General features: G+C 36.7%; 1 protein-coding gene across 1 annotated transcript; it reads left to right on the top strand.

Annotated features, from left to right (window-relative positions):
* Positions 1–1,352: 1,352 nt before the first annotated feature.
* On the top strand, positions 1,353–10,684 carry LOC113357588. The gene is made up of 17 exons (XM_026601036.1): positions 1,353–1,439; positions 1,548–1,672; positions 1,756–1,875; positions 2,436–2,491; positions 3,668–3,686; positions 5,070–5,204; positions 5,291–5,452; positions 5,632–5,801; positions 5,884–6,036; positions 6,157–6,530; positions 6,679–6,867; positions 8,766–8,879; positions 9,012–9,223; positions 9,310–9,520; positions 9,650–9,887; positions 9,981–10,131; positions 10,217–10,684. Exons 1-17 carry the CDS (start codon positions 1,355–1,357, stop codon positions 10,511–10,513), a joined length of 2,811 nt encoding a protein of 936 aa, XP_026456821.1. The 5' UTR covers positions 1,353–1,354; the 3' UTR covers positions 10,514–10,684.
* The last annotated feature ends 271 nt before the right edge of the window (positions 10,685–10,955 follow it).

Raw genomic sequence — 10,955 nt, 5'->3', positions numbered from 1 at the left:
AGAATACAACTTCTTGCATGAAAAGAGCTGTATCTGCTTCCCTTGTTTCATTCTTGTTTGTTTCTTCCATCTTTTGTATTCTTTCAGGGCATACAGAGGAGAAGTGTCCTGGCTTATCACATCTGTAACAAATAATGTTTGATATATCCTTCTTTTCTTTCCCTTGGTTTTGATCATTCTGACTTGTTGTTCTATCTTGTGAGTTAAACCTTCCTCCCCTTCCTCCGCCTCTGTTTACTCTACCACCTCTTCCACGACTTCTTCCTCTTGTCGCAGAGTTTTGTTGGTAAGAGTTTTCCTTGAGTTTCTCCATTGTTTTCTTCATCAAGGATTCTCTCTTCATATGCTTTCAATCTTCCAATTATATCTTCATAGCTAGTCTTCTTTAAATCTAAGACTTGTTTGAGAGAAGCTATGATATGAATATACTTGGATCTTGGTAAACTATTGAGAAACTTCTTTACTAGTTTATCTTCATCAATGGATTATCCAAGTGACGCAGATTTTGAGGCTATCTCTGATAGCTTTCCTGCAAAGCTATCAATAGTATCAGTGTCTTTCATCTTCATTCTTTCAAATTCAGACATTAAGGTTTGCAGACGGGCTTCTTTAACTCGATCAGCTCCGAGATTACGTGCCTTTATTGCATCCCAAATTTTCTTTGAAGTTTCCTGTTCACCAACTTGTAGAACAAGACATTCTGGTATTGCTTGAAAGAGTAATCCAATGGCAACATTGTTTTTGTCTGGGTCCAATGTACCAGGATCAATTGTTTCCCAAACTTTGTAGATTTTCATCAGTACCTTCATTCTCATGGCCCATACTGTGTAGTTTGTGGCGTTGAGGATTGGAACTTGTATTGATGGTGGCGTGAACTGTTTTACACCCACAATGGTGGTTTCGTTTTCCATGGCTCATAAACACGCTCTGATACCAATTAATGACAACTGCAAGATGAAACTTAGCTTATATAAAGACAACTCTCTTTATTGATGTTTAGAAAATCTCTCAAAACTAAACACAAGCTCTAATCTTGCTCATATGATCAACCACAACTTTAGTGAGCATATATGTATAGAACTATGAATTCCTTTTCCTAGTCCTATTACCTTATTGCATGTCTTTCCTTTTCTTAGAACTAAATGACTTCTGATTCCCTTAGGATTACATCAATTTCCTAATCTTGTCCTAACCAGCTTGTTAGTGACTTTTATGTTGAAGTTTAACCAACAATGGGTGTTAGACTTGTCAACCTATTCATAACTTTTCGAGCATCAGGCAACTGTTCTTGCACTACTTTACCCTCTCACTTGCACTACTTTTGACTGTTATAAGTCTTCTTCAGCTTCTTCTCATGTTTCCTCAAGTATTTCTCATGGAATCTGTTTCTTGCAAATCGCTTTTACTTTCATTTCTTTTCATCTCTTGGGCACACTCTGGTAAGTTAGTGAAATTTCATTGAAATTTAATTTTTATTTTTCCCGTTTTTTTGTTGTTTTTCCAGTTTCAAGAATGGATATGTTAGTGAATTTGTTCTTTGGTTTCAGCTTTGTGTGCCGTGGATGGACTGAAAGGTGGGAAAGTAAGAGGTGTGAACTTAGGTAATTGGTTAGTTGTTGAAGGATGGATGAAACCTTCACTATTTAAGGACATTCCCAACGGGGATATGCTTGTAAGTATTGTTTATGTGGTGATCATTTTGTTTAAGTTATTTCGGTTTTGGCGGTTGTGTAGTTATCAAAATTTGTAATGCAGGACGGAGCAAAGGTTCAGTTTCAATCTCTGAGCTCAAATAAGTACGTAAGTACACAGGATGGAGGAGGTTCTAGTGTCTTTTTAGACCAAGACACTGACGATACTTGGGAAACCTTCAGAGTAAGTCAGTGACAGAGATTTAAGCAGAATTTTCGTATATACTACTTTTTAAAACTGTTTATCCCTTAGAGCATCTCCATTGGAGTATGTCTGAGATGTGTGACATCATGAAAATACTCTCTGTTTACTCTCTTAGTCTCTTATAGATTATTAAAATGGGACATGCCTTAAGATCCTAGTTGACCACCATCACGGTCACTGCTGCCGCCGCCACCACCATCACCGCCACCGCCAGAACAACCACCACCGCCACCAACAGAACAACCTCCGCCACTATCACCATCACAACCACCACCAGAACAACCGTCGCCTCCATCACCGCTACCTGAACCCGGACCCTGAATCCTAAACCTCTAGATCTTGAACCTTGAGCCTTAAATTATGAATCCTAAACCCTGAAGGGCGATTATTGTATTGTTTTTACATGCCTCAAGTCATATTTGTGCCAAATTGACTACTTTGCTGTCCCTAACGACCGGAATAATTAACGGAAAGAGGTATTTTTACTATTTTCAAGGTAACCCCTGATTTTGGGGCGTTCCACCTATTTGCCCTTGCAGTTATGGAGGGTATCTCAATCGGAATATCAGTTTCGTGCTCCAAAAGGACAGTTTCTGTTAAGGATCGAGCAAGAGAGAGGAGAGCATAAACGCGGAAGCATAAAAGACTACATTGATAATAATCTGGTGTATCTTTCTCATTAATTCTCTAGCTATTTATACAATCACAAGACTTGGCTCTCAAGGCACAAGACTTGGTTCTCAAGATATTCAATTCCTAATATAACTCAAACTAACCTAAATTATATCTCCTAATTATAGTCTCCTATATTATTTCCTAATACCCTCCCCAAGATGGAGCATGTAGATCACGAATGCCCATCTTGGACCAAAGAAATTTAACTTCGGTTTTCTTTTTTTTTTCTTTTTTTTTTTTCAACGCTTTTGCGAAAAAAAAAATCTTCAGATTGTAGTTTAAGGACGTTTCGGTCCTCTTTGTAGTTTAAGGACGTTTCGGTCCCCTTCATAGTTTAAGGACATTACGCTTTCGGTCCCATTTTCGTAGTTTAAGGACATCTTTCGGTCCTCTTCGTAGTTTAAGGACGTTTCGGTCCCCTTCATAGTTTAAGGACATTACGCTTTCGGTCCCAATAGTAGTTTTAGAACATACAGGTTCCATCTTTGTAGTTTAAGGACATTGCGGTCCCATCTTCATAGTTTTAGAACATTTCGGTTCCATCTTCGTAGTTTAAGGACGTTTCGGTCCCCTCTTCGTAGTTTAAGGACATTGCGGTCCCATCTTCGTAAGAATACTTCTTGTACTCTTGTTTTCTTGGTTTCTTCGATAGAATACTTTTTGTACTCTCTCGACAACTCATAGGATTTCAACCTACTATTGTTGTTCTTTTCTCATCACCTCTTGGTGATTGTGTTTTTTTTTTTTTTTTTTTTTTTTTTTTTTTTTTTCTTCACAACATGAATGTTGTTTCTTCTTCTCTCTTGTTCCAGTCACGCACTTCTTGCGAAACCTTCACACTTCTTTGTTCTTCAAGATTCTCTCACAATCCTGTCGTCTTTACAAAGTCTGCCACACTTTGTAGGATCTCCAAGTTTCTACCACAAACTCTTCAACCACACTTCACTTCTTCCAACATGTTTAACAGCTTTCTGCAATACCTCTGACAGAACTGTCACACTTGCTTCTGTTACGCTTCTGTAACGATTCTTCTTTGTAACATCTCTTCTCTAACAATTCTGTAACTGTTACTGACTTTCAATAACACCTCTGACAGAACTGTCACACTTGCTTCTGTTACGCTTCTGTAACGATTCTTCTTTGTAACATCTCTTCTCTAACAATTTCTACTGTTAGACTTTCAATAACACTTCCTCACAAACCCTAAACATCACGTACTGTGAATTTTTTTTTTTTTTTTTTTTTTTTTTTAACGACCTTGCTTCAAGTCTTTTTCGTCAAGTTCACGAACATACCCCACACGAACATGGCTTGACAACCACAAGTCACAATTTGTACCATCTTTGATTTTCCCAATTGAAATCAACAGTAGTAATCACCTCAAAACTCGTCATCGCAATTTGAAATTCCTCTCCTTGTTGACTGCAACAACGTCAGTAACCTTTCTAGCAACAAAACACTTAACTCAAGCCATTGATTTAACCCAGAGCACTCAGCAGAATCATGGCATCATCTCAGCACTTTCCTCACTAAACAGATGTAAACTCCATTAAAACTTTCGAACAATAACTAGGGGAGTATCAGTTCTTCTTCGTCTTTTCAAAGTTTTTTTTTTTTTTTTTTTTTTTTGAGAAACGCCAACCTGCTGCATTCTTCAATCTTCATCTTTCTAACAGAGCAGCAATAACCTCTTTTTCAAACTCTATATTTTCTCTGACTGCCTAACCTCTTCCCTGATATTGATGACAATGTCAACAACAGCTTTCACAAGCTCCATATTCTGTCTCCAAACAATTTCCTAGCAGCAACGAAATAACATCCTTCCGGTATACCCATATCTCCAGCGTCCTCACCTTGTAGCAACAACAGTTCACCTTCATGTCCGAAAACTTGAGATGAAAAAACTCCAACCACAGCAGCGACATAGCTTTCTTCCTCATGCTTGCTCACAACAGCGGACTCGTCTTTTTCTTTTTAAACTCTCGAACCTTGGTGAAGACTCAGCCAACACATCAACACTTGCAACCCTTAAACAATTTTTTTTTTTTTTTCTTTTAACTTTGTCTAACTCGTGTTCACCACAACATATCAAGAAACGCAGCTTCAAGACTAATTCTCCTTTTTTTTTTTTTTTTTTTTTTTTTTTTTTTTTTTTTTTTTTTTTTGAAACCCTAAAAACACCAATGCAGCAAAAACAAAAAAAAACAAAAGGAAATTCTTTGCTCTTTCTTCTTCTCCTCTCTCTTCCTCTCACCTCGCTCTGATACCATGTTAAGGATCGAGCAAGAGAGAGGAGAGCATAAACGCGGAAGCATAAAAGACTACATTGATAATAATCTGGTGTATCTTTCTCATTAATTCTCTAGCTATTTATACAATCACAAGACTTGGCTCTCAAGGCACAAGACTTGGTTCTCAAGATATTCAATTCCTAATATAACTCAAACTAACCTAAATTATATCTCCTAATTATAGTCTCCTATATTATTTCCTAATAGTTTCTATCTTGTACTGGAAAAGGGGCCTCTGTCATGGCAACATCAAAATTACCGTCTTTGAATGAAACATTTACTATTGAAAGATCTAGCTTTGGCCGAGTTCGCATTAAGCATTCTAGCGGTACATATCTGCAGGTGTGATACCCTTAGAAATGTAAACTTCTCACTTCACATTCGGGTTGTTGTAACTCATACCTTATATTTTTGACATTAATTTTTAGGCTTCTTCTGAAGATGAGCTCAAGGCAGACTATGTTGGGACCCCAGGATTTAATGATGGTAGCGCAGCTATATTTAATATGACTTTTGTTGGTGAGAATTTGCAAGGAGAGTACCAGCTCTCCAATGGGTATGGACTAAAGAATGCAACAAAAGTGCTTACTGTAATTTCCTAACCTATCTATAGTAATCAATGTCAATATCAACTGCTTGCAATTGCGCATTATTGATATGAACAGTTATAACTTACGGGTTGTGGGTAGACTTCGAGTGCGGTTTAAATCTCTAGATGAAATGGGGACACGGTAGAATATGAACGATAAAAATGTTATTTGGAATGCAGGATCATAGGAACAGTTACATTACACGAGAAGATTTCGCGTTTCTTAGCCAACATGGTATAAACACCGTGAGGATTCCTGTTGGATGGTGGATTACCAAAGATCCCAATCCACCAGATCCTTATGTTGGGGGAAGTTTGGCAGCTCTAGATAATGCATTCAAATGGGCACAGTGGGTGGTCTCTCCTTCCAAATTTCTTGTCATCCTGGTCCCTAGTTTTATGAAGATGGACTAACCTAAACTTGTTATGCAGGGAGTTTCGCATAAAATGCATAGTCAGCCTCTACGCAGCTCCGGGTTCCCAGAATGGAGGGGATCACAGTTCTAGTCGAGATGGTTCTATTGACTGGACGAAATCAGATAATATCCAGCAAAGCCTTGATGCTATAGAATTCTTAGCCTCCAAGTAAAATAACTACTCTTACAACAGTCTTACGTACTAACAGTAACTTAAGCAGTTACCTGGAACACTCTTATTGTGTTTCTATCTGCAGCTCCTAATGAGCGTGTCATCTTTCATTTGCAGGTATGGAAGCGATCCAGCTCTATTGGGGATTGACCTTTTGAGTGAACCACATTCTCCTGAAGTTCCTTTCGACACCTTACAGAAGTACTACAATGACGGATATGACATTGTGAGGAAACATTCAGCCACAACTTATGTAATAATGTGTCAGTTGACTGGCAACAATGGTGCAAACCCAGACCCGGCAGTACTTTATCATGCCAACACTGGTAATGGGAAATCAAACGTTGTGGTGGACTTGCACTACGACAATCTCTACAATTCTTTATTTTTCCAAAATATGAGCCCACAGGAGAATATCAATTACTTATATAATCCCAGGAAAACTCAAATAAATTCCCTAAACGCTGCTGACGGACCATTGGTTTTTATTGGTAAGGCTTTATTGGCAGAAGCATACTATGTGTTTATTGGACGTTCTTATTTATAAACTAGCTACTTTGCCAAACTCAAAATAAGAAAAGTAGTTTGTTCATAGCAAACCAAGAATCAGACACTGTGTTTTGTTGGAAATGAATACAGGGGAATGGGTGAACGAATTTGGCAGAGGCAAGTGGTCTCGGAAGGAATTTCAAAAGTATGGTAGTGCACAGTTAGATGTGTATGGTTCAGCTTCCTTTGGATGGGCATATTGGTCACTCAAGAATGATGCTGTTAATTTTCGGGATCTCAAATGGAATATCAACAACAATTACCTCCAGTTAACTGCAGGTAATGACCCACCAGTTAATTATGGACTCCTAGTTCCACTACTGAACTTTAGGCTCATAGATATGATATTGTTATGATTTTCTATTCAACCACAGACTGAACTTTAAGAGAACATTACTTATGGAATAAATAAGAAGAATCACCCCAAACCAAAATATCTACATAGGGTCACAAAATTTGGTTCAACTGATTTTTGTTTGTATAAAGAATGGACACCACAAGAAACAATCCATGGCGTTTTCTTTATGTTCTTCTAGGTTGTGCATGGTTTTGTCATGTATAATGAACCCCATTAAACAACTGAAGAGACTACAATCTTTTTAGGTAATCCTCTAACCGGAAATCAAACTACTATATCAAGGGGTAATAGGTATTAGGTTTTTGTCTTTTTGTTCGGTAATTTGAATGGTTTGATTTAAAAAGAAACACGAGTATAAACAAGGAAATTGGAGCACATTTTCTTTTTGAAAGTTAAATGTATCACATATATTAATCAGGTAACATCTATTTCACAGCTATGTGTGCGTAGCCTTCATTTGAAAATAAGAAAAATTGCATCTAAAGCTAAGAAAATTAAATACTAACATTTTATAGTTTTTCAAAAATATAGTGCTTCTTCTTTCTCGTTCGGTAAACATTGGTTGTCTTCTAGTGTTTGGAATATGTGTGCCTCCACAACCAAGTTGTGAATGATGAACGCATTTGCTCGCAATAGAGCTTATCTAGATGAGGCACTGACCGTTTCTCTTAACCTTCATAGAAAGAGTCTTCTAAATGACAGAGAAAGACGTTTTAGCCTTCTTTTCGATCAAAGTGATACTTTCGCCCAGTTTCGGAAAAATTGATATTTTCACCCCGTTTCAGAAAAAATGATACTTTTTGTTTCGAGAAAAGTGATACTTTCGCCTCGTTTCAGAAAAAATGATACTCTCGCTCCGTTCCAGAAAAAGTATGATACTTTCGCCTCGTTTCAAAAAAAGTATGATACTTTTTCTGGAAAGGAGACAGAGTATCACTTTTCCCGAAACGGAACGAAAGTATCATTTTTTCCTAAACAGAGCGAAATATCTCTTTTCCCGAAACAGAGTGAAAGTATCACTTTTCCTGAAACATAATGTGAAAGTATGCTTTTTCTAAAACGAAAAATTGGTCGATCCATAAACCAAAATATGGTTGCATGATGCGTCCTATGTGGTGGTTTGCATAATAGTTATGCATTCAATTTTCAAGAATTGTGCCTAAAATAAAAGTATCTCTTTTCTTAAAACGGAGGGAATACATCGTTTTATTAGTTGCAAAGGAAAATTAGTTAATGCATAAACTAAAATATAGCTACATAAAATATTATGTATTCTTTGTGGTGGTTTGCATACTAGATATACATTTAATTTTCTAAAATTGTGCCTAAAATGATAAATACCTCCAAATTTTCCGTAAAAACTCTATGATATTGTTGTTTATACTCATCGCGTAGCTTTTTTTATTACCTTTCCAACGAGATAAAATTTGTAAAATTCCAAGGCACGAATTTTTAGATATGTCATATTAAAGTTTGGTTGCCAATTCTACCCTTAAAGAATAAGATACATAAAGAATTATATTAATTTGACTAAAACGGAGGGATAATTTGATATTATCAAGTGCATACTACCATGCTCTCACTCGCAATAAATAATTTAACCATCTAGAACTGGGATAATCTTCATCTCTTTGTTTATTTTTGATTGAAAAAGAGAAGATTATATTAGAAATAAGATTGTACAGGGAGATATCTTCATCTAGTGATGACACATAAATCTGCATTTGAGGTGATCCCACCGTAGCTCAAAATATTACGATGTTTTAGCCCTATATGGCTAGAGTGAATTTTTTGCTTATTGCGTCTTCGAAATTCTTAGTCAGGAAGGCGATAGTTTGGAAGATCCTTCTACCCGTTTCCTCTTTGGTGGCAATTATCATTTGCATCTTAGTCTACATTTATCTGCTCAAGAGAAATAAGGCTTATAAAAGAGGTAGTCCATATATATATATATATATATATATTTTACTGACAATAATAGATCATATCAAACAACATGCATCAATGTTGTTTCTGTGACTGTCACCAATAAACTCAGTTTCATCCTTTGTTCGTGAATACCCAGAAAGATTGAAAGGACTCCAAGGGGTGTTGGCAGATTTGCTGAAATCCAAGGCTACCTACAATGACACTCCAAATAACTCGTTAGATGATGGTAAAACAGAAGGAGAAACACAAGATTTGCAAGTATTTAACTATGCTTATTTATCCAATGCTACAAACAACTTTTGTTTGAAAAATAAGTTGGGAGAAGGAGGTTTTGGGCCAGTTTATAAGGTAAGTTTGCATGTGCTTAATTATTATGACAATAGGGGTAAACATATTGGACATTCTTAATTCACTATATGGAGGATGGTTTTTAGGGTAAATTGCAAAACGAGCAGGAAATAGCAGTAAAACGACTGTCTAAAAACTCTGGACAGGGTATTGAAGAGTTCAAGAACGAGGTTGTATTGATCTCCAAACTTCAACACCGTAACCTTGTGAGACTGTTGGGTTGCTGCATTCAAGGAGAAGAATATATGTTAATTTATGAATACATGTCCAAGGGTAGCCTGGATGCGTTTCTATTCGGTTTGTTTCTTCTCTATTCCGCTATCAATTGCTTAACGAAAAATTTGTTCTATCTTTCATATATATGTACATTACATCATTGTGAATCAATTTTTCACCGTAGCTAATTAAGAATTTGTACTGCGACAGATCCAAATAAGAAAGCACAACTTAATTGGGATAAGCGCTTCAATATTATTGGAGGGATTGCTCGAGGCCTTCTATACCTTCACCGTGATTCTCGTTTAAGAGTTATTCACAGAGATCTTAAAGTCAGTAACATTTTATTGGATGAAAACATGACTCCGAAAATTTCAGACTTTGGAATGGCACGAATATTTGGTGGTGACCAAATTATTGCTCAAACTAACCGGGTTGTTGGTACATTGTGAGCTCCATGTTTCCTTAATATCGATCTTAAATTTAAAATGTCTCCTAAATTTATATACATGTTATAACGTGCCTTCATAATCAAATGCAGTGGCTACATGTCTCCAGAATATATAATGGGAGGTACATTTTCAGAGAAATCAGATGTTTTTAGTTTCGGGGTGTTGATACTAGAAATTATAAGCGGTAAAAAAAATAACAGCTTTTACAATCTTGAAGAACCTATAAACCTCTTACTTCATGTAAGTATCTATATCCGTCAACTCTTCAGTAGATTAATGTAAAATGGATTATTTGCTTACGCATAATTTCAAATTTATGTTGCAGACTTGGAAACTTTGGAATGAAGGGAAATGGTCAGAGGTTGTTGATGAGGACTTGGGTGATTTGTATTCTCCATTAGAAATGATGAAATGTGTACATATTGGTTTGTTATGTGTTCAGAATATAGCAATAGATAGGCCAACAATGACTGAAGTGGATCTCATGTTAATCAGTGAAACTGATCGTCCATCTCCGAAAGAACCTCCGTATACTTTCCTAACATCATCAGATAAGCCAGATTCGGGGCCAACTCGCTCCTCAAGTAATTTAATCACTATCACCACGGTTGAAGGTCGATGAGGCATCATATTTTTTTCAATCATTGGAAATTCGGCACATACATGTTATCACTAGGTAACTTACAACGTTAGAATTGCTGCTTAAGAATTACATATTGAATGTGTAATTACATGAAAATTGTGTTCGGAAAACCAAATAAAATTACAAAAGGTTATTGTTTGTGGGTGAAAACCGTTTCTACTGATTTTGGTAATTTTGGGTGTGTGGGTGAGAAACGAATCTAAACCCTAAACAATGTACTGCATGGGAGTACTTTTGATTCGAGAGATCAATCTGTACAATCCTGGCCTAAACCAAGAAATGGTCGTTCCAGGCTTGCTTCGGTCACAAAGTGAAGGAGAAGGGTTGGTCTTAGGGAGGGAAGCGAAGAAAGTGTTGAGACCAGAATAGTTGATTCTGGAAGTGTGGGCGTTTTGTGACTTGTATCAGAAAGTTGAACTGG

This window comes from Papaver somniferum, chromosome 1, assembly GCF_003573695.1.
Source record: "Papaver somniferum cultivar HN1 chromosome 1, ASM357369v1, whole genome shotgun sequence".
Lineage (NCBI taxonomy): Eukaryota > Viridiplantae > Streptophyta > Magnoliopsida > Ranunculales > Papaveraceae > Papaver > Papaver somniferum.
This window is presented reverse-complemented; position numbering and strand designations above follow the sequence as displayed.